Genomic DNA, 24,207 nt, shown 5'->3' with positions numbered 1-24,207 from the left:
ACAAAGAGGTGGTGAAGACAACTCGCAATCTTTCAGAAAGCAAACCCAATGACTTTCCCGTTTTGCATGCCAACCAGGTTGAAAATGGCAGCCCCCTTAGGAGGAAAGCTGGCGTTATTTTAAAAAAATTGGCATGTTGTCACAAAGGACAAATGGATCCTGGACATTATAAACAGAGGCTACAAATTCCATTTTCACACCCTTCCAAAAATGAGAGGCATGCCAAACCTGCCACACAATCAAAGGGCAGAGGCACAAAGGCAAATTACAGATCTCATAAACATGAAAGCTATTCATGAGGTACCTACGCACGAACAAGGTCAAGGTTTTTATTCCAGGCTATTTCTGGTGCCAAGGAAGGGAAAAGATTGGAGACCTATTTTGGATCTATCCATCCTAAACACATTTCTACTCGTACCAAAATTCAAGATGCTCACTCTACAGCAACTTCTTCCCATGCTGGGCAAGGAGTCTTGGCTGGTAACATTGGACCTCAAGGAGGCATACCTGCATGTCCCAATCAGACAAAATTGCAGAAGGTACCTCAGGTTTCTTGCAGGTTCAACCCATTATTAATTCTCTGCATTGCCCTTTGGCTTATCTACTGCGCCCAGAGTATTCACGAAATGCCTGGCATCAGTAATTGCCTACTGCAGACTTCAAGAGATACAAATATATCCCTATTTGGACGACTGCCTGATCCAAGCGGACAGCAAGCACATTCTTCTGAAACATCTGGCTTATGTAATAATGTTATTGAATTCTCTGGGATACACAGTCAACAAAAAGAAATCAAGGCTAATACCCTCTCGGAAGATAATTTTCCCGGGTGCCAATTTGGACACAAACACCCAGATGGCCTACCTCACGCCAGAGAAGCTGGGGCAACTAATTCAATACTTCAGAACACTAGCAAATTTCACCAGGCTGACCAAGGAAAATCCTGCAGGCTCTGGGATTCATGGCATCTTGCATCTTACTAATATGAGGACACTACAATGGTACCTGAAAAACATATGGTCTCAACACAGCCACAGTTTGGAAACAATAATACCACTAATTCCATGTCTGCGAAAGGAATTTCTGTGGTGGACTCAAGCATGTCAAACAAACACAGGTCTTCCATTCAGCAAGCCTCAAGCAAATCATGTCATCACAACAGACGCCTCAGACTACGCCTGGGGGGCGCACATGACAGATCGGTGCATTCAGGGCAAGTGGTCCCAAAAAGAAAAGCACCTTCACATCAATCAAAAATAAGTGCTAGCAGTAATAAATGCTATTATAGCTTTCAAAGACCTTCTACAACCAGGTCAACTATTGATAAGAACGGACAACACCACAGTTATGTGGTACATAATCAAGCGGGGAGGAACACATTCTTACCCCCTATGCAGACTGGCCATGTCACTTTGGAACATGGCCATGGACTTACAAATGGAACTACAAGCACAGTACTTGCCAGGCAAGGAAAACACGCTGGCAGACAACCTAAGCAGGAATATGACAGACCCACACGAATGGAAGTTGCATCCAAAAGTTTTTACAGAAATAATCCAAGAATGGGGAAGGCCAGACATAGATCTCTTTGCCTCTCACAAAAATCATCAATTGACAAAATTCTCCTCAAGGATCTTCCATCCAAAGGCCTGGAGAGTGGACGCTCTCTCTTTCAGTTGGACATCAATGACAGTTTATGCCTTCCCACCTCTTCCTCTGCTGCCCAAAGTTCTATTGAAGACCAGAGCAGACAGACCAAAGATGATCCTCATTGCTCTGGACTGGCCAAGGCAACACTGGTACCCACTCCTGAGGAGCCTGACACATTCCCCACCATGGACCCTGCCTCTAATGCCGCCTCTTCTGACTCAGCACAGCTTCAAAACTCTTCACAGTCAGCTAAAAACACTCAGTCTAGCCGCATGGAAGATTCCTTAGCATCACAGCAGGCCTTACTCTCCAAGGAGGTGCAGGATGTCATTTTGGAGGCCAGAAGGCCATCAACTAGAAAAGCTTACTCCGCAAAATGGAAACGTTTTTGTGTCTAGAATGAGAAAAAGGGCCAGGACCCTGGAAAACTGAATTTACCTCAAATACTACAATACTTGGCTGAACTGCTAAGCAGTGGACTTTCTTTCTCCTCCATCAAAATCCATGCCTCAGCCATTTCTGCAGAATACAACACTGATCCACCTTTATTCTCTCACCCTCTCTTAAGGCAGTTCCTCAGAGGGGCTAAGAATTTAAGACCTCCAAGGAAACAACCAATACCTTCTTGGGATCTTAATTTCATTCTGGAAAAACTGACCTTGCCTCCTTTTGAGCCAGCTGCCTCATCATATTTGCAATATTTGTCCTGGAAAACAGCTTTCCTTCTGGATATCACCTCAGCTCGTAGAGTTTCAGAACTACAGGCTCTCATGGCTGTCCAGCCTTTTATCATCTTCCATCAGGACAGAGTTTCCTTACGAACCAACCCGGCCTTTATGCCTAAAGTGGTATCCAGGGTAGCTTTAAATCAGGCCATACATTTACCTACTTTTTATCCTAATCCTCAAAACAAAGGGGAGAGATTACTACATTCCTTGGACATCCACAGACAACTGCGTTATTATTTGGACAGAACAAAGCCTTTCAGAAAATCAGAACAGCTCTTTGTGGCCTATGCGGTAGGAGCTCAAGGAAAGCCAATTTCCAAACAGACAGTCTCAAAATGGATAGCCCACTGCATACGCTTTTGCTATTCCTTTCATGGCAAAACTGTACCTACAGGCATTAGAACTCATTCCACCAGGGCCACAGCCACCTCTGCAGCCTTCCTCAGAGGAGTTCCTACCAAGGATATTTTGGAAGCAGCCACTTGGAGTTCTGTGCATACCTTCTCCAAGCATTACAACCTACCATTGTACTCCAAATCTAGAGCAGGCTTTGCCACTGCAGTCTTGCAGGGCATTTTGGCTCCTCCTAGTTCCACCTAGTGCCTACCACCCCTTTCTTAGCTTTGGGATTCTACCCATCTGTTATGACTGCAGCTGTATGCACGATGAACATAGTACAGTTTTGTACCTACCATAAATGTAGATGTTAGAGTGCTAATACAGCTGCAGTCCTGGTTTCCCTCCCTCCTTCCCCTCTTGGGACAGGCCTATAGGCTAGCACATCCTCATACAACCTGATAGGGGTATTCATTTATGATGTATTTGCTTGCAACTACTGTATTTTGATTATATTGCACTGCATTATTACACAAATTTATGTATTGCCTTCCTTCTGGGGGCACCTGACATCTGGGGCAAGAAAAACTGAAGAAAATGGCGTCGGCTGGTTCCTTTATACCCCTGTCGCACTGACGTCAGGGAAGAAGCGACGACAACCGACGCCGGACCTAGACTTTGGAATTCGGCTGACCGAGGACCCACCTGACGGCAGGAGAACCATCTGTTATGACTGCAGCTGTATTAGCAGTCGAACATCTACATTTATGGTAGGTACAAAACTGTACTTTCGCAAGTGCCGGTCGGCTGACTCCTGACAATTTTTTCTAAGCGTACTTCAGTCCGAAGACTTTCTTCTCCTACTCAAAGCTAAGTACCCCATTGGGGAAACTTTTTTCTTGCTCCAGTCCGATGTCAGAAAAAGTTAATAATTGTATTTCATGTGGGAAGCAAATACCTCATAAGGATTTTCATTCTTACTGTATTCCTTGCTTAGGCCCTGACCACGACGTAGCTAGTTGTCGGTTTTGTGCTAGATTTAATCAACGTACAATTAAACGAAGGTACGATTTTGCATTTCATTACTTCGGTAGGCGTTTTAATTACAAAATGTCGTCAGACACTCTTCCGGCTACCGGAGTTCACAAACGACGCAAGGATAAAGACAGGCCTCTGAGGTCCAAATCAGACGATATTGTACAAGCAGAGCCAGCTTCAGGTTCGGCCGTCGTCAGTGAAACGCTTTTGCAGCCCCTGTCGTCGGCCATTTCGGAACCGATGGCTGAAACGGACTCCCACAAGGAGCCAACTAGGCCTTTGAATATTTCAGTTGCAGGACCTACGGACAATGCTCCTTCGGATGGGTCCGGAGCCGCTGTGCAGGTACCGGCTTCCGAAGGGGTTTTCAGGCCTACTCAGCTTCTGAAAAAGGCAAAGCCAAAGACATAGGCAAAGACACCTTCCAAATCAAAGACTACAGCCCAGGCCTCTTCTGATCCGGGACCCAAGTCTCAGAAACAGTTGCTTAAGATGGCGGAGGACTTATTATGATTAGGGGTTCGCATTCCCCTCCAGATAAAAGGCCAAGGCAGGAATTGTATTATGACTCCTCTGATCAGGCTTCTGTTTCTTCAGTCTCTTCTTCTGACCAGGATTATTCTTTCCCTCCTTATGAGGATTCTGATGCTGAGGAATCCATTCCTTCAGCTTCTCCCCCTGAGGATTTTTCTTTTGGGGAAACTTTACATGAAATGAGGGAACTTTTTCACTGGGAAGGACAGGAGTATTCGGAATCTAAGAAAAGACTTGGGGATTTTCTTCTCCCCCAACATAGACCCCTGGCTATCCCTCCTATTTTGGATATTGTGGATGGTGCTTTTTCGGAAGCTAACTTAACTCCTGACTCTCTTCCTCCAGCTCCTGTTAAGCCAGACAGATATTACAGGGTTCCTGATTCCCAACAGTTTTTATACAAGAATCCTACTGCTGATCCTGAAACCATTTTTCAGGGCCCTAAGGGGGTTAAGGCCGCTACTGCCAAAAGCCCCATTCCCACTGAGAAGGATTCCAGATCTTTGGAAAGATGGGGCAAAAAAGTGTACACTTCTGCAACTTTATCTATTAGGGCTTTAAACTGTCAATTTCATATGCTGAAATGCCAGCAATTTCTTCTGTCTGTTTTAAAACACAAGCTAACTTCCATTTCCGCTTGTGCAGATGATAAGGAATTTATATGACTTAATGCATGCCACTGAACAAGTAGGGAAGCATGGTTTACACTGTGGTTTTGATGCTTTGGAGGCTTCTTGTAGCGCTGCTGCCTCTGGCACAGTCATTAGAAGGCATGCTTGGTTAAAGGAACAAAACTTGCCAGATCATGCAAAAAGCTAAGTTATTGGATGCTCGTGTTCAGCATAATGTTTTGTTTGGATCTAAGGCTGAAGAGGTGATAAAGAAGATGGAGGACAAGGCAAAATCCATGCAAACAGTTAAGGATTTCTTACAAGTACAGCCACCCAGATTTATTAGGAATTGGCCTACAAAAAATTGGTCCTTTACCAATTCAGACTGGCCTCAGAGGGGTAGATACAGGCGCTCCCGAGGAAGGCCCCAAACGCAAGCCTCTTATATGGACTGCTTCCACCCCTAGGGGAGGAGAGGACAGGTCGCAAGCTCATAGAACACCAGCTCAATGACTCCCTCTGTTGGGCTGCAGGAACTTCTTGCCTGGAAGCCCCTCCCGGAGGAAAACTTTCTCTTTTTCACCTAAATTGGACTCGTATAACCCAAGACAAGTGGGTTCTGGATGTGGTTTCAAGAGGTTACAAATTCCATTTTCATACCCTACCAAGACCAAGCGGATGGCCGGATCAACCAAAACATCAATGGTTAGAGGCCTTAAACCAGGTGGAAGCCCTCTTGGCTATGAAAGCCATAGAACTGGTTCCACTTTCAGAAATGGGGCAAGGTTTTTACTCAAGGCACTTTCTAGTCCCCAGAAAGCAAAATTCATGGAGACCCATTCTGGATCTGTCAGTCTTGAACACTTTTCTCGAGATACCAAAATTCAAGATGCTTACTCTACAGCAGCTACTTCCAATGCTGACCAAAAATGCATGGATGGTAACTTTGGATTTAAAGTAGGCTTATTTACACATTCCCATCAGGCAGGAGTGCAGAAAATACCTCAGGTTCAAGGCCGGATCGAGGCACTATCAATTCTCTGCGCTGCCCTTTGGATTGTCTACTGCGCCCAGGGTCTTCACCAAATGCCTGGCTCCAGTAGTAGCTTATTGCAGACTCAAGGGAATTCAAATTTACCCTTATCTGGACGACTGTCTTTTTCAGGCAGACAGCAAGGATGTCTTACTCCAGCATCTAGAATTTGTTCAGAAACTTCTCAAGTTCCTGGGATTCACTGTAAACATAAAAAAGTCAAATTTTGATACCCTCACACAGATAACTTTTCTGGGTGCTCTTCTAAACACAACAACCCAGATGGCATTTCTGACATACGAAAAATAATTACAGCTGGCTTCAACTTTCAAAACCTTGGCATCATTAACTCAGCTATCTGCAAGGAAATTCCTGCAGGCTTTGGGTTACATGGCCTCCTGCATCCTCCTCGTACCATATGCAAGACTACATATGAGGAAAATACAGTGGTTCCTAAAAAGTGTATGGTCTCAGCATTGTCACAGTTTAGACATACAGATCACCGTCCTGCCTTGTCTTCAAAAGGAATTCTTTTGGTGGTCCAAGGCATGTACTCAAAACAAAGGGAAAGCCTTCAGTCTGCCTCCAGCCAGTCAGATACTAACCACGGATGCCTCAGATTATGCATGGGGAGCCCATTTGCAGGGCAACTGTCTGCAGGGCCTTTGGACAAAGGATCAGGAGCACCTGCATATCAATTTAAAGGAAATGTTGGCCGTTCAGAACGCTCTGTTGGCCTTCAGGAATCTTCTACAACCAGGACACCTGCTGATATGGACAGACAACACCACAGTTATGTGGTACATAAACAAGCAAGGGGGATCACATTCCTATCCCCTTTGCAAACTAGCCATGAATCTATGGAACACAGCTCTAGCTTACAAAACTGGACCTTCAAGCTCAGTTTCTACATGGAAAGCAAAACATCCTGGCAGACAGTGTGAGCAGAAACCTGTCAGACCCACACGAATGGATGCTGGACACCAAAATATTCAAGATGATTACAGCAGTCTGGGGATGTCCTCACATAGACCTCTTTGCATCCCACCTCAATCATCAACTACAGATTGTTTGCACAAGGACATTCCACGAACTAGCTTGGAAAGTGGATGCACTATCATTCAGTTGGAGAAACCTCTCTGGGTATGCCTTCCCGCCTCTACCTCTTCTTCCACGGGTGTTATTAAAGATCAAACAGGACAAGCCCAAGATGATAATTTTACTGGCCCCAAATTGGCCTCGACAGTTTTGGTACTCAACACTGAAAAACCTTTCTCTGGAGCCCCCTTGGGTTTTACCTCAGACTCCGAACCTTCTGTCCCAACACCAGGGTCAAGTTCTGCACTCCCATGTCAAAACTCTCAGCCTGGCTGCCTGGTTAATCCAGGGTCTATGATTCATTCTCTCTTACCCAAGCAGGTTATGGATGTCATTTTTGAAGCCAGACTTCCTAGCACTAGAAATTCTTATGCTGGAAAATGGAAAAGATTTTGCACCTGGATGCAGGCTCAGGATTCGGATCCTCTTATTCCTAACATTCCTCTGATTTTACTTTACCTGACGGACCTTTTACATAAGGGTCTCCCTTTTTCTTCCATAAAGATACATGCCTCTACTATTTCTGCTCATTATAATACAGACCCTCCAATCTTTTCCCACCAGCTCATGAGACAGTTTCTCAGAGGAGCTTAAGCACTTAAGGCCCCGTAGATCTCCACCCATTCCTGCCTGGGATCTCAACTATGTTTTGGAAAAACTCACCTTACCTCCCTTTGAGCCTATTGCCACATCTGACATCAAGTTTTTATCTTGGAAGACAGCCATCCTGTTAACTCTGACCTCTGCCAGGAGAGTTTCGGAGTTGCAAGCTCTCATGGCTGTGGAACCTTATATTATTTTTCACCAAGATAGGGTGTCTTTAAGGACTAATCCTACTTTCATGCCTAAGGTGGTTTCCAAAGTGGCTTTAAATCAAACTATTCACCTGCCAACTTTTTCCCCAGTCCTCAAAATAGGGGGGAAAGGATCTTGCATTCCTTGGATGTACACAGACAACTACGTTTTTACCTGGACAGAACCAAGGACATCAGGAAATCAGAGCAATTGTTTGTTTCTTATGCTTCAAGTTCCCAAGGTAAAGCCATTTCAAAACAGACCATTTCTAAATGGATTGCTCATGGAATCAGATTTTGTTATTCACACCATGGAAAGCAAATCCCAGGGAGTATAAGGACTCACTCTACCAGAGCTGCTGCCACTTCAGCTGCCTTCCTCAGGGGAGTTCCTACCAAAGACATTTTGGAAGCTGCAACTTGGAGTTCAGTGCATACTTTTTCTAAGCACTACAATCTACCTCTCTACTCTAAGTCTAGGGCAGGCTTTGCTTCTGCAGTCTTGCAGGGCCTTTTAGCCGCCCCCCCCCTTACTTTATGACCACCTCCCTTTTATTCTGCTTTGGGATTCAACCCTACAGTCATGACTGCAACAGTGAAACACGATGAACATAGTACAGTTGTGTCCACTTACCATAAATGTAGATGTTCGAGTGTCTTCACTGTTGCAGTCTGGGTTACCCTCCCTCCTGTCCCCTCTTATTTTTCTTTTGTGTGGTTCCCTTCTTCTCCCTTCTGAGGTGTATTTGCAAAGGGTATGGGATTTTACTCATTTTGGAACACCTGACATCTGGGGCAAGAAAAACTGGAGAACATGGCGTCGGCTGCCAGCTTTGTACTCCTGGCGCTCTGACGTCAGGGAGCATGGCTGAGCAGCCGACGCCAGACCCAGACTTTGGGATTCTGGCTGACCGAGGACTGCCTGCCGGCAAGGGAGAACCCTACAGTCATGACTGCAACAGTGAAGACACTCGAACATCTACATTTATGGTAAGTGTACACAACTGTACTTTCCTTGCTGAACAGAAGAAAGGGGTTACATGTGTGTAAGCATATAATTTCTAATGGGAAAGCACATCATGTTTGTATCTACTGAAACCTCCTTAGGGACAAAAACCTGCAGGTTAAAGTCAGGTCTCAGACTAGCAAATGCGCAGTTAACATCACAGCCTTCCTAAAATAGGTTCCTTCTCAGTGTCATGGAAACTGTTACTTGCTCCACTGTATGTACATACTTTCTGAGCATTGCAACCTGAACCTGATCTCCAGAATTAGGAAATGTTTTGTTTCTTTTTTTTTTTTTCTGAAGGACATGTCCTCTTTTCACTGTAGTCTTTCCAAGGACTAACAGCTCTTAGTGTTCCTGATGTATTTACTGCAACAGTGATTCACACAGTAAACTTAGTACAACTGTATGTCCACATTACCATAATTGCAGGTGTTGATTGTGGCTACTGATGAGGTTGTTTCCCACCCTACCAGCTAGTCTGAAACTTGAAGCTCTTAGTTCTGGGGGTGATAAATACCCTTTCCCCCCCTCCTCTCCTTTTCATTTCATTTAGTCAGTATTTTCTGTTGCTCTCCATCTATATTTGTTAAGGTACCGTAAGAGGGTTACGTTTCACCTGGACAGACTTAATAATGTTCACATTCCTGGGAGCACAAGATTTTTTGCTAGTGCATTTTTAATCTGTGCGCTTTGGGGGTTAAGAAGGAACTGGAGAAGGCAGGCTGTATGTCAGCCTTTTTTATAAGTCCTTGGAGCTGTCAGTGTTACATTGATGTGGAGGAAGAGAAGGTGGCTGTAAAAGTATGGCTGTACACAGAACTCAGCCTGCGGCAGTCTCCTCAATGTAAAGGCCACAGCAGAGATCACACGTGACTTAACATTTATAGTTAAGTTGACCACGCATCTGTACTTTTCCCTGTTATTCCTTAACATTTTACCAGATTTTCCTGCCGTTTTGTCAGTGTAGTTCATACCAGTCTTATTTTGGTCTGTTAGTTGAGTGTCTGTCTTTGCCTTCTCTGGTTTTCACTGTTTTTTTAGAAACTGCAAGCATTTAAGAAGTTCATATGTAAGTAGGTCTTTAGTAAATTTATGGCCAAAGGCGACCATCAAAAAGATCAGCCACATCACTTAATCTTGGTGGGAGACTCAGTGTCTTCATTAAGTAGAATTTCTCATCATATCCGCAGTGAAAAAGTGGAATCACCCATCTAGTCTTCCAGATGAGTTTTAAAGGTTTTTTTTTTTTTAGAGATTGCCAGTAAAATTCTCTGTTGCTTATAAATGTAGACATTTCTTTCCTTTCACATGTACTGGTTATCTAAGTGATTGTTGATAATAGCATTCCACATACCTACAATTTATTGCTTTGTAATTTTTTGTGTGCATTTTCAGTGCTGATCGAAACAACTGTAAACCGTCCAAGAAAAACAGTCGATGGGAGCTTACCCAGCGTGGAGTTCCAGCATCTAATTCTGCACAGCGAGTTTGTGCAAATGGGCCACAGTCTTTTAGAAGTGGAGTTTCCAGTGGGCAGATCCAACGAGGCAATGGAGAGGGAAGTCCAACCTCTGGAGCAGGTTCTCGGGCCTGTACAAATGGATATCCATGCAAATTTGGAAACAGAAATGTTTTCATGAAGGAATCTAGTCCTTCCTCTTCTAGTGCTGGTTCTCGCTCCAGGTCACGTTCCAGGTCACTTTCAAGATCACCACATAGACGTTACCGTAGAAGGCAAGTTTTGCTTTAATCGCCATATTTTTCCATTTCCCCTTGACAGCTCCACAGAGGTTTTATACAACAGGCACTGTACTCAGTGGTTCCCACAGTGGGAATTATACTCAACAGCATAATATAAGATTACAGCTTTGGCAGTTTTCATGTGATGTTCTTAAACATTTGTTTCCAAAATATTAACTAGTTGCTAGCACTTCACGCATTTTACCACCAGCTTGTTTTAACTTAACTGATGGTAACTTCTATCATTATTAAGTGAAACATACTGATTTAGGAGTGACACCTATCTTTCCGCATGTAACCCTAGTAGGTTCACTGTCACAGAATGTTGTAGGCTATCTTAGAGCTAGCACGTGCAGAGTATTTTCGTGTCTTAACTATGATATACTCTGATTTTTATTACTTTAAGGATCTGCTCTGCAGCTGATGATCCAGTGGTGAGGTCAGTATAGTGTGACTCTGCATAATCTTATTATTTATGGGTTGGTTATTCTGGTCACAGCAGTGGCTCTATAATGTGTGACTGTCTTGATGCATACAGTTGTACAATAGCCTGTGATTTTAGATATGCTTATTTTCACAACATTTAGAGTCTTGTTTAGCTGTAAGTGGAAAACTTTGTCTTATGAAAAGCTTGGTACTGCACTTCACAAGTATTACATTTCTTGAATACTTATCCATTGTAATTGTAGCAAGTAGCATCAACTTATCACATAAGTGAAAAGATGTAGTACTGTTGGTTGTTTTTGACCAATGACAAGTGTACTAGGAGTTGTTAGCATTGAATAGGTTCTAACCACATAGGATAGGAGTACACCTCTTGAGCTAGAACTTAACTACCAGGAGGAGTAGATAGGCAGAACATGTGTGAAAGGATGATGTTAAGTTGTCTCTCTCGCCTTCATTCTTGCTGGTTGGGTTCGGAGCCGATCTTCGGCTCTGACCCGGCCATTTTCTAAAGCTCGAGAGCTATTTACTGGCTCGAGGCCTCCCTATAGCCCACAATGCCTGGCGCTAGATTCCCAGATCTCGTTTGCCGCTTCAGCTACGAGGTTGCACTTTACTGGCTCAGGTTGTATTCATCTTTTTGTGATAATTAATTGTTAAAATTTGGTATGTATTTCAAGCTTTTTTGTTTTAGTAGTGTAGTACTGTTAGATTAGTTGTAGTACCTGTGTTTTTCTGCCTTTTAGGAAACTCGTTTTACTTAGAGAGTTTCTCCCCTCCCCCCTATCTCCCTATAGTAGGCCGTTTAAATTAGAGGCTATCCCCTTCCCTTTTATAAACCCTTTTTCCAGTAGGAAGTAGTGTTTAGCCTTTGTAGTTAGATACATTTCTTTTTATATTTGCTAGTATTGTTACTCTTTAATTTTTTTGTGTGAAGGTGTGGGACTAGTGTGTGTGTGTGTGTGTGTGTGTGTGTGTGTGTGTGTGTGTGTGTGTGTTTCTTTACACTAGTCTAATATACTTCCGTTGGTATCCCTTTTTCTTTAGCATGTCAAAGGATACCAAGGTGTCAGGGTTCAAGAAGTGTGACTTGTGCTGTCAAAAAATGTCTCTGACAGACGGTCACACTTGTGTTTATTGTTTGGACGCCCTACATCTGCAAGACTCTTGCTCTGTATGTCATGCCTTTAGTCGGAGAGTCTTGCAGGAGCGTAGGAACAAGTGGATTCTCAGGGGGTTACTAAAACCCGAGGGTTCTCTGGCGAAGTCTCAACCAGCGAAAACCCCTAAGCCCACCACGCCGTCAGCTCCCAGTACGGAGCCATCGCCAGGTGGAGCGTCTGCTTCCATTTCGGTTCCGGCCGGAACCGAAGTATCTAAATCTCACTCTGCTCTGACCTTGGTGTCAGAACCATCAGGGAGCCGTAAGCAATCTAGGTCGCCATCCCTAGAGTTGATTTGGTCGGCTCCGGGGTCGCCCTTACTACAGTCTGAACGGAGCCATCGGTCCCACTCTTATCGGTCCTCGAGGCTATCCGATCATGACTTGGAGAGAGTGGTTAGTGTAGACTCCTCAAATCGCAGGCCCTGGCTAAAATGTTAACCAGCCCTCCTCATCAGGCTGTGGCTGTTCCTGATGTCCTTCAAGAATGCAACTGCAGTCATAACATATGGGTTGTCCTGCCTCAGGCAGCCCTCGGTCGGCCGGATTCCAAAGTCTGGGTCCGACGTCGGCTGATGTCACATTTCTCTCCGATGTCAGAGCGGCTGGAGTATATAAGCATCAGCCGACGCCATCTTCTCCAGTCTTTCTTGCCGCGCGGTGCCCGAAGCAGAAGCAGTTCGCAAGTGCCGGTCGGTCAGCTCCTGTATTCTTCGAAACCGAAGTCATCAGAAAAGCTAAGTACCCCGTTGGGGACCTTTTCTTGCCTCAGCCGATGTCATAAATTACTGAAAAAGTAAATAATTGTTTGTCTTGTGGTAAACAAATACCTCATAAGGATTTCCACTCTTACTGCCTCCCTTGCCTTGGCCCAGACCACGATGTCTCGGCCTGTGCCGCCTGTGCTCGCTTCAACAAGCGCACTCTCAGGCGCCGGGCGGAGTTCGCTGAAGACTTTTTCGGTTAAAAATTTGATTATACAATGCCGTCGGAACAACCGACAACGCAGACTCCTAAGAAACGAAAAGACCGGGACCAACATCCTCGGCCCGCGTCTTCAACCGACACCACGCCAAAACTAACCGCGCGTGCTCCGGTTCCCTCTGAGGCGGTTATTCCACCGCTCCGAACCGAAGACACAGCATTTCCGATACCGGAGGCCACTCCGCCAGTTATTGATTTTCCTCCGGATACCGAAACCGAGGAAATGCCCGAGACCATTGCTGTTGATAAGGTAACTCCTGCACGTGGAGCGGCTAGGCCTCCCATGTCCATGTCTATCAAGGCCTACACACGTGCCAAGGCAGCCAGCAAGTCCAAACATCTTACTGCTAAAAACATACCTCAGACTACTCCTGAAACTCAGATCATGTCCATGGCCGCAGATTTAATTTCTCTGATCAGAGGCTCCCAGGCCCATCCTGAGAGAGGATCCCAGCCTCCTCCTGATAAGAGGCCTAGGGTTGAACCCCCTGACCCTCTGCCCTCAGATGAAGATTCTGAGGACTCTGTTCCCTCTGAAAGCCAGGAAGAGCCCTTCCAGACCTATGAGGATTCAGATGCAGAGGACTCCATTCCCTCGGCCTCCCCTCCTGAGGATATTTCTTTTGGGGAAGTTCTGCATTCCATGAGGGAGCATTTCAAGTGGCAAGGCCAGGAATTTTCTGATTCCAGAAAGCGCCTTCGAGCCTTCCTTAAAAAGCCTCAACACAGACCCTTAGCTATACCTCCTCTGCTTGATGTTTTGGATGATTTATACTCTGACTCCAGTGTTACCCCTGATACTCTTCCTCCTGCTCCTGTCAAGCCTGACAGATGCTATAAGGTTCCAGAAACCCATTCTCATTTATTTAGGGCCCATGCTGTTGATTTAGAAACAATTTCCCAGGGGCCTAAAGGGGTTTCAGCTACCACATCCAAAAATCCTTTGCCTTCCGACAGGGAAGCAAGGTCCTTAGAGAGATGGGGGAGAAGGTCTACACCTCCACTACTTTATCTGAGAGATTTCAGTTGTCTCTTTCACATGTTTCAATGTCAGGATTTCCTGTTAGATGATTTACAGAAAAGTTTGGCCTCTCCTGAACCTTTAGATAGGAAGTCTTTGCAGGAGGCTGTGCATAATTCTCAGCAAGTTAGCAATCATTTTTTGCAGTGTGGATATGATGCATCGGAGGCTTCATGTAGGGCAGCTATGACAGGGGCGGTCATTCGTAGACATGCATGGCTAAAAGAACAACCTTTACCATGTCATGTTAAGGCAAAACTTCTTGATGCACCCTTGGAAAAGAACAAGCTTTTTGGTGCTAATGCTAAAGATGTGTTAAAGTCCATTGAGGAAAAATCCAAGTCAGTACAGACAGTCAAAGATTTCCTCCAGTTTCAGCCGCCCAGATTCAGCAGGAACTGGCCTTCTAAAAACTGGTCCTTTCCTAATCCTGAAAGATTTCAAAGGGTAAAACAGGCGTGCCCGAGGAAGAGGGCAATACAGAGGATCCTACAGGGGACGACAATGGCAACCAACAAACCAAAGAAGTGACACAGGGGTTTCTCCTGCCCCGCAGGGACAAGCTCAATGACTTTCCTCTACTTCCGCTGACCAAGGAGCAAACAGAAGCTCCTTTGGGCGGAAAGTTATCTCTATTTTCAAGAAATTGGCACAAACTGACAAAAGACAAATGGATACTGGACATTATAGACAACGGTTACAGGTTCCACTTTCATACCTTGCCAAGAAAACAAGGCATGCCATACCTTCCACAAAATCAGAGGGCAGAGGCTATCAAGCAAATTTCTCTGCTTGCTCAGATCAAAGCTATAGAAAAAGTTCCACAACAAGAACAAGGTCAGGGGTTTTATTCAAGACTGTTCCTTGTTCCAAGAAAAGAAACTCAATGGAGACCAATACTGGACTTGTCCGCTCTAAACACTTTTCTCATAGTACCAAAGTTCAAAATGCTGACTTTACAGCAACTCCTTCCCATGCTGGGCAAGGGGTCTTGGCTGATTACTCTGGACCTCAAGGAGGCATACCTGCATGTCCCTATCAGACACAGCTGCAGAAGATGCCTCAGATTTCTTGCAGGGCCAGAGCATTATCAATTCTCAGCATTGCCATTTGGCTTATCTACTGCCCAGAGTATTCACGAAATGCCTGGCATCAGTAATTGCTCATTGCAGGCTCCAGGGGATTCAAATCTACCCGTACCTGGACGATTGCCTCATACAAGCGGACAACAAACTAACCTTGACAAAAAACTTGAATTATGTCATACACTTGCTACAGGCTCTGGGATACACAGTCAGCTTTCAAAAGTCAAGACTTCAGCCATCCCAGCAAATAACCTTCTTAGGAGCCAAACTAGACACAGCCTCTCAAATGGCTTACCTGACAGAAGACAAGCAAAAGAAGTCAACTCATTACTTCAAACGTTTAGCAAAGCTCACCCAGATGACTGCAAGGAGTTTCCTACAGGCCCTGGGTTATATGGCATCCTGCATTCTCTTGGTCCCACTAGCAACACTACACATGAGAAAGCTTCAGTGGTACTTAAAAAGCTTATGGTCTCAACACAGCAACAACCTAGAAGCAATTATTCCACTCATTCCATGTCTACAAAAGGAATTTCTATGGTGGGCCACAGTAAGCCAGTTAAACACAGGCATGTCGTTCAAAAAACCTCAGATAACACAGACAATGACCACAGACGCCTCAGACCTTGGATGGGGGGCGCACATGGAGGGCAGATGTATTCAGGGGCAATGGTCCCCAAAGGAAACACATCTGCATATCAACCAAAAAGAAATGCCAGCATTAATGCATGCCATCGAGGCCTTTGGACAACAACTTCAACAAGGCCACCTACTAATACTGACAGACAACACCACTGTGATGTGGTACATAAACAAGCAGGGGGGCACTCATTCTTACCCCCTTTGCAGACTGACAATGAATCTTTGGGAAAAATCACTGGGTCTAAACATACAGCTACAATCCCAGTTTGTTCCAGGCAAAGACAATGTTCTGGCGGACAGTCTAAGCAGGAATTTCCTGGACCCCCACGAATGGAGGCTACATCCAGACATCTTTATACGACTCACCTCGAGATGGGGCAGGCCGGACATGGACCTATTTGCCTCCCACCTCAATCATCACTTACAAAAGTTCTGCTCAAGGACATATCATCCACAAGCATGGAAAGTAGATGCCCTCTCATTCAACTGGAGCTCCCTAATAATTTATGCATTTCCACCCCTGCCACTGATGACCACAGTGTTATTAAAGATCAAGGCAGAGCAACCGAAGGGGATCCTAATAGCTCCAGACTGGCCAAGACAACACTGGTACCCACTACTACGGAGCATAAGTCACAACAAAACGTGGGCCCTTCCACAATGGCCTCAACTTTTGACTCAACTCAACTTCAGGACTATTCATCCCAACATCCAGACTCTACAGCTAACAGCTTGGGAAATCCCATAAATAACCTCAATTTACCTCTCTCCAAGGAAGTTCAGCGGATACTAACAGAAGCCCGCAGACCATCCTCCAGAAAGGCTTACTCAGCCAAATGGAAGAGATTCAGCATTTGGAATGCCAACAAGGGTCAGGATGCATCACTTTTGAGCATCCCTCTCATTCTGGAATACTTGGCAGATATGTTACATAACGGACTCTCATACTCTTCCATAAAAATACATGCTTCAGCTATCTCAGCTAGATACAACACTGATCCACCTGTGTTTTCACATCCTTTGCTAAGGCAATTTCTTAGAGGAATCAAGAATATAAAGCCCCCCAAGAAAGGCACCAGTATCAGCTTGGGACCTCAATTTTGTCCTAGAAAAATTGACTTTACCTCCCTTCGAGCCAGCAGCTTCTGTGGAGTTACAATTTCTTTCCTGGAAGACAGCTTTCCTGCTGGCCATAACCTCAGCAAGAAGGGTTTCGGAATTACAGGCCTTAATGGCAATACCACCGTTCATAACTTTTAACAGAGACAGGGTCTCCCTACGAACCAACCCTACTTTTCTGCCAAAAGTGGTATCCAGGGTTTCTTTAAATCAAGCAATTCACCTGCCTACTTTCTTTCCCAATCCTGAGAACAAAGGGGAAAGACTGTTACATACCTTGGACATACACAGACAACTTCGCTACTACCTAGACAGAACCAAGACCAGTAGGAAGTCTGATCAGCTTTTTGTAGCTTACGCCCTTGGAATACAAGGAAAAGCAATTTCCAAACAGACAATTTCAAAATGGATTGGACATTGCATCAGATTCTGTTATTCCTTCCATGGAAAGTGTGTGCCAGCCAATGTCGGACCACACTCCACCAGAGCTACAGCCACCTCTACAGCTTTTTTAAGAGGGGTGCCTACAAAAGACATTCTAGAAGCTGCCACATGGAGCTCCGTGCATACATCTTCTCTGCCGGACAGGGGCGCCTTCGAGGTCATGAGGAGTGTGCTGACTTCCGAGTCTGCACCTTGATCAGCCCCTTCAGCTCCTCCCCCCAGGGTACCTGCTTCGGTCTCTGCCCCTCCTCCAGACCCCAAGCAACGGGATCAAACGCTCCAGGTCACCCCACTTGGGTGTATCTTCCTCCTCCGAGGCCTCCCCTGAGATTTCAGAGGAGCCCCCCTCATAAGAGGAAATGTAAGAGGAAACATGTTGACTCCCCCGAGTCTGTCACGTCAGATACCGACTTGGAGGCTTGGGAAGGATCCCCAAGATCCCCCTCTGAAGATGTCTCTTTCTCAGACATCCTTGAGATCCTTAGGCAGAGGGGGAACTGGACTGCCCTTAACCCTCCTGCGGACGAGTCTGTATTCCTGGACGCATTTGGTTCAAGCCCCCTCCACCTCCTGGGTGTCTCCGCCTTTCGATCCATTGATGGAAGTAGTGGCTCGGAAGGCGTGGTCAGCCCCGGACACACTGGAACCAACCCCCCGCAGGCCCACTAAGTTTATTATGGCCCTTCAAGATAAACAGTTTTTGACAAAGGGTGTCCCCGTTGATGCCAAGGTGGTAGCAGCGGCCACGAAAAAGGAGTTGGCTGACACTTCTGTACCTGTCCATCCCCCTAATAAAGAGTCTAGAATGATGGATAGATACGGGTAGCGGATGTTTTCTTCAGCGACCTTCTCCATGCGGTCGCTGAATTACTTGTGCCACTTCACCCATATCCAGAGGGATCTCCTCAAGGAGCTAGGAGATGCCCTTCAAGATCCATCAGCTGCGGGGGCTCAAGACAAGATTAACTCCCAGCTGGCGACTCTTAATTCATTAGTCAACTCCTCCATGCGGCTCATTTCGTATGCGGCTCATGGGGCGAGTAGGGCTGTAGGCACAGGCGAGGTTTTGAGAAGACCTGCCTGGATGCGGTTATGTAACTTTGCTGATCCCTTCAAGGCGTCTTTCACCAATACCCCTTTTGATGGTTCGGCTCTGTTTGGACCTCAAGTGAAAGATACCCTTACCAGGTGTGAGCAGGAAGGCAAGACTCTCTCTGCCGTGGGAGTCCGTTTTTCCACTCCTTCTAGACCATACCCTAAAGGTCAGAAGAGTGGGAAGATGTGGTTCTGGATACCCCAGGGAGCCGTGCCTGACACACGTGTCGAGTTTCCCTCCAGAGGCAGAGGAGGGAACAACAATAGACGCCGTCCTCTGGGCAGAGGGGGTCCGCAGAATCAGGGCAGCAGAGAATCTTTCTTTAACAAGCCCTTCCAGCACCCCTGAGGGGCTGCCCGGCTGTCCGCCTTGGAAGGCAGTCTGGGGAAGGTTGTCTCTGTACCCAGAATCCTGGCGTCTCATCACACGAGACAGATGGGTATGGTCTATTATATCCAGAGGTTACAAAATCCCTTTTGTCCACACCCCCTTAAAAATCAAACAATCCCATCCCAGATGTTCCACCCGGTCTAAGGGAACATGCAGTACAAGAAATTTCAAAACTGCTAAAAAATAAAACGGGCCATCCAACAAGTCCCAGCAGACCAGCAAGGATCTGGAATTTACTCAAAAGTTGTCCTTCAAGGATGCATCTGCAGTCCTTACAAATGGGTTGTCCTGTCGTCAGGCAGCCCTTCGGTCGGCCGGATTCCAAAGTCTGGGTCTGGCCTCGGCTGATGTCGCACTCCACCCGACGTCATAGCTGCAGTTATTCGGGTATAAAGGTATCAGCCGACGCCATTTTCCTCAGTCTTTCTTGCCGCGTGGCGCCCGAAGCAGAAGCTGTTCGCAAGTGCCGGTCGGTCAGAACCAGAGATTTCTACTACCGAAGACTTCTAAAAAGCTAAGTACCCCGTTGGGGACTCTTTCTTGCCTCAGCCGATGTCAGAAAAAGTGAATAACTGTTTAACTTGTGGGAAACAAATACCTCATAAAGATTTCCACTCTTACTGCCTACCTTGTTTAGGCCCAGACCACGACGTAGCAGCTTGTCTAGCCTGTGCTTCTTTCAACCGACGAACACTTAGACGTCGGTCGGAATTTGCTGAGGAGATGTCCTTCAAGGATGCATCTGCAGTCATAACAAATGGGTTGTCCTGTTGTCAGGCAGCCCTTCGGTCGGCCGGATTCCAAAGTCTGGGTCCGGCTTCGGCTGATGTCGCACTTCACCCGACGTCATCTCTGCTGGTCTTCGGGTATAAAGGCATCAGCCGACGCCATTTTCCTCAGTCTTTCTTGCCGCGTGGCGCCCGAAGCAGAAGCTGTTAGCAAGTGCCGGTCGGTCAGATCCAGAGATTACTACTACCGAATACTACTTCGAAGACTTCTAAAAAGCTAAGTACCCGTTGGGACTCTTTCTTGCCTCAGCCGATGTCAGAAAAAGTAAATAACTGTTTAACTTGTGGGAAACAAATACCTCATAAAGATTTCCACTCTTACTGCCTACCTTGTTTAGGCCCAGACCAGGACGTAGCAGCCTGTTTAGCCTGTGCTTCCTTCAACCGACGAACGCTTAGGCGTCGGTCGGAGTTTGCTGAACAGTTTTTCGGCTCAGATTTTGCGTACATTATGCCGTCAGATCCTCCGACTACCCAAATTGTTAAGCAAAGAAAAGACCGACACTCGCGGTCCCTTGGTTTCGGCCGAAACCACGGTTAAGCAAGCTGAGTGTCTCGGTTTCGGCGAAACCGAGAAAACGGGTCAATCTTCAGCCGAATCCATGACTACTACTGAGGCTCCTGCTACCTTAGTTGAGTCGGCCTCTGAAGTTTTGCCTACTACTGTGGTTCCTAGTGAATTATCAGACACCATCCCTTTGGATGTCTCTACCCCAGCACGTGGTGCTGCTAGGCCTCCTGCAGCCATGTCTATAAAGGCCTTTGCCAGGGCTAAAGCAGCCAAAACTGTTAAATCAGTGCCTGTTAAGACCCCCTCACATAGGCCCACTTCTAGTTCACAAATGCTTACTCTGGCAGAGGATTTAATCTCCTTAATTAGGGGATCCCAATCTCACCCAGACAGGGCCTCTCAGCCTCCAGAAAAGAGACCTAGAGCAGAGCCCCCCCGAGCCAGTATCCTCTGATGATTCTTGGATGACTCAGACATTACAGATCAGCCAGAGGCTCCTTTTTCTACTTATGAAGATTCCGATGCTGAAGAATCCATTCCATCTGCCTCTCCACCAGAGGAATTTTCCTTTGGGGAAACCTTACATGCCATGAGAGAACAATTCCAATGGCAGGGACAAGATTTCTCAGATTCAAGAAAAAGGCTTAGGACCTTTCTGCACTTACCACAACATAGGCCCTTAGCTATACCTCCAGTTCTGCCTGTTGTGGATGATGCATTTAATGATGTTTGCACTGCTCCGGATACTTTTCCTCCAGCCCCTGCCAAACCAGATAGATTTTACAGGGTGCCAGACACTCATCATCACCTATACAAGGCCCCACTTGCAGATCCTGAGACTATATCCCAGGGGCCTAAGGCAGTAGCCGACCTCAGCAAAAACCCTCTCCCTTCTGAAAGGGAATCCAGGTCCTTGGAGATGGGGAAAAAGTTTACACCTCTGCTACTCTCTCAGCTAGAGCTTTAAACTGTCAGTTTCACATGATCCAATACCAAGAGTTTATGCTTGATCAGTTAACTAAGAAGCTGTCCTCTGATGACTCCTTAGATAAGAAATATGTTTTAGAAATGGTGAATAACATTCAGCAGGTTAGTAACCATTCTTTAAAATGTGGCTATGATGCACTGGAGGCTTCATTTAGATCAGCCATGACTGGCACAGTGGTAAGAAGGCATGCATGGTTGAAGGAACAGGTTTTGCCGGATCATGTTAAAGCAAAGCTGTTAGATGCTCCTATGGATAAGGCCAGTCTATTTGGTACACCTGCTCAGCAAGTAATGAAGAAAATGGAAGAGAAGGCAAAATCTGTACAAACAGTTAAGGATTTCTTACAGGTTCAGCACCCAAGGTTTAGCAGGAACTGGCCTGCCAAAAATTGGTCCTTTCCAGACTCCTCAAAATCTCAAAGAGGCAGGAATAGACGCTCTAGAGGCAGAAATCAATCCAGAGGAGGTGCATATAGAGGATGCCAGTGGCAAGGCAATAACCAGAGAGGCACAGACACAACCACTGCCACTGCAACAGGACAATCACAGTGACTTGACTCTGACACCGCCTACCAGGGAGCAAATAGCAGCACCTTTAGGCGGAAAGTTAGCCTTATTTTCGAAAAATTGGCACTATATCACAAAAGACAAGTGGATTTTGCAAACCATAGACCAAGGCTACAGGTTCCACTTCCACACCTTACCAGTAAAAAGAGGAATGCCAAACCTACCTCCAAATCAAAAAACAGAAGCTCTAAAGCAGATAGCTCAATTAACAAAGATGAGAGCTGTGGAAAGAGTACCAATAACACAACAGGGCAAAGGATTCTACTCCAGACTCTTCCTAGTACCAAGAAAAGAAAAGTTGGAGACCTATTCTCGACCTGTCCGTCTTAAACACTTACATCATTGTACCAAAATTCAAAATGCTGACCCTACAGCAACTTCTTCCCATGCTGGGCAAGGAGTGTTGGCTGTTAACTCTAGATCTCAAGGAGGCATACCTGCACGTCCCCATCGACCAAATTGCAGAAGATACCTCAGATTTCTTGCAGGATCAGAGCATTATCAATTCTCAGCATTGCCCTTTGGCTTATCTACTGCTTCAGAGTATTCACAAAATGCCTGGCATCAGTAATCGCTCATTGCAGGCTACAGGGAATCCAAATTTATGCATACCTGGACGACTGCCTGTTACAAGCGGACAACAAAAGCAAGCTGACAACAGATTTACAAAGAGTCATTTGCTTACTACAAGCCCTGGGATACACAGTCAATTTAAAAAAGTCAAGACTGATACCATCCCAGACAAGAACATTCTTGGGTGCGAAATTGGACACAGTAAAACAAATGGCATTCCTAACTGCAGAAAAACAAGCACAACTCCCTCTTTACTTCTTGGCATTAACAAAGCAGCACAAACTAACAGCAAGAAAAGTACTGCAGGCCTTGGGCTTCATGGCATCATGCATAATCCTGGTCCCCCATGCCAGACTGCATATGAGAAAACTACAGTGGTACCTAAAGAATTTATGGTCTCAAAACAGGCACAGCTTAGAAACCGAAATCCCACTAATCCCATGCCTGAAACAAGAGTTCCTATGGTGGGCTCAAGCATGCCAGTCAAACCCAGGCTTGCCCTTCCACAACTTTCAAGCAAACCAAGCCATCACAACGGACGCCTCAGACCTAGGCTGGGGGGGCGCACATGTTGGACAAGTGCATACAAGGATTGTGGACTCCAGACCAGCTGCACCTGCACATAAACCAAAAGAATTGCTGGCAGTAAAACTAGCAATCCAGAAATTCAAACCATTCCTCAAAGAAGGCCATTTAATGATAAGGACAGACAACACCACAGTCATGTGGTACATCAACAAACAGGGAGGCACTCATTCATACCCCCTATGCAGAATGACTCTGGACCTTTGGAATATGGCTCTGAGCTACAACATCCAGTTACAGGCAATATTTGTGCCGGGAAAGAAAACACCCTAGCAGACATGTTAAGCAGAACCACCTCGGATGCTCACGAATGGATGCTACACCCGGACATCTTCAAGGCCTTCACAAACAAATGGGGAATGCCACAAATAGACCTATTCGCATCCCCACTCAATCACCAGCTCAAAAAATTCTGCACAAGGACATGCCACCCACTAGCATGGAAGGTGGACTCTCTATCCTTCAGTTGGAAAGGCCTGACAGCATATGCATTTCCACCTCTGCCTTTGATGCACAAGGTACTACTGAAAATCAAAGAGGAACGTCCAAGGATAATTCTGATAGCTCGAATGGTCGCCAAGACAACACTGGTATCCTTTGCTGAGGAGCATGTCTCGGGAGAATGTGGCCAATACCCTGATGCCTTTGATGTTAACTCAGAACAACTACAACATCATGCACCCAAACCTAAAAACCTTGCAACTGACTGCCTGGAACATCACATAACAGCTACTAACCCAGACTTATCCCAAAGGGTTAAAGACATTATCCTTGAAGCCCGCAGACCTTCAACAAGAAGGAACTATGCAGGAAAATGGAAAAGGTTTGTCATTTGGAGTACTGAAAGAGGAAAAGATGTCTCGAACATAGATATTGCTAACATCCTGGAGTACTTGGCAGAGCTTCTACATACGGGCCTGTCCTATTCCTCCATCAAGATACATGCATCAGCTATTTCCGCAGAATACGGCTTCGATCCACCTGTCTTTTCGCATCCTCTACTCAGGCAATTCCTCAGAGGGATCAAGAATGTAAAACCTCCTAGGAAACCACCATTACCAGCATGGGACTTGAACTTTGTGCTAGAAAAATTGACACTCCCTCCATTTGAACCAGCAGCAACAGCAGATCTTCAACACCTATCATGGAAAACTGCTTTCCTACTGGCAATTACTTCAGCAAGGAGGGTTTCGGAACTACAGGCCTTAATGGCAGTACAACCCTTCCTAATCTTCCAT

General features: G+C 45.8%; 1 protein-coding gene across 1 annotated transcript in view; it reads left to right on the top strand.

Annotated features, from left to right (window-relative positions):
* Positions 1-24,207, top strand: part of LENG8 (leukocyte receptor cluster member 8) — a 951,153-nt gene that overhangs the window by 32,982 nt on the left and 893,964 nt on the right. The window contains exon 4 of the mRNA XM_044088951.1: positions 10,227-10,565. Within this exon, the coding sequence (XP_043944886.1) occupies positions 10,227-10,565 (339 nt within the window). The remainder of the gene's footprint in view (positions 1-10,226; positions 10,566-24,207) is intronic.

Source organism: Protopterus annectens, chromosome 1.part1, assembly GCF_019279795.1.
Source record: "Protopterus annectens isolate FY-2018-M chromosome 1.part1, PAN1.0, whole genome shotgun sequence".
NCBI lineage: Eukaryota > Metazoa > Chordata > Ceratodontiformes > Protopteridae > Protopterus > Protopterus annectens.
This window is presented reverse-complemented; position numbering and strand designations above follow the sequence as displayed.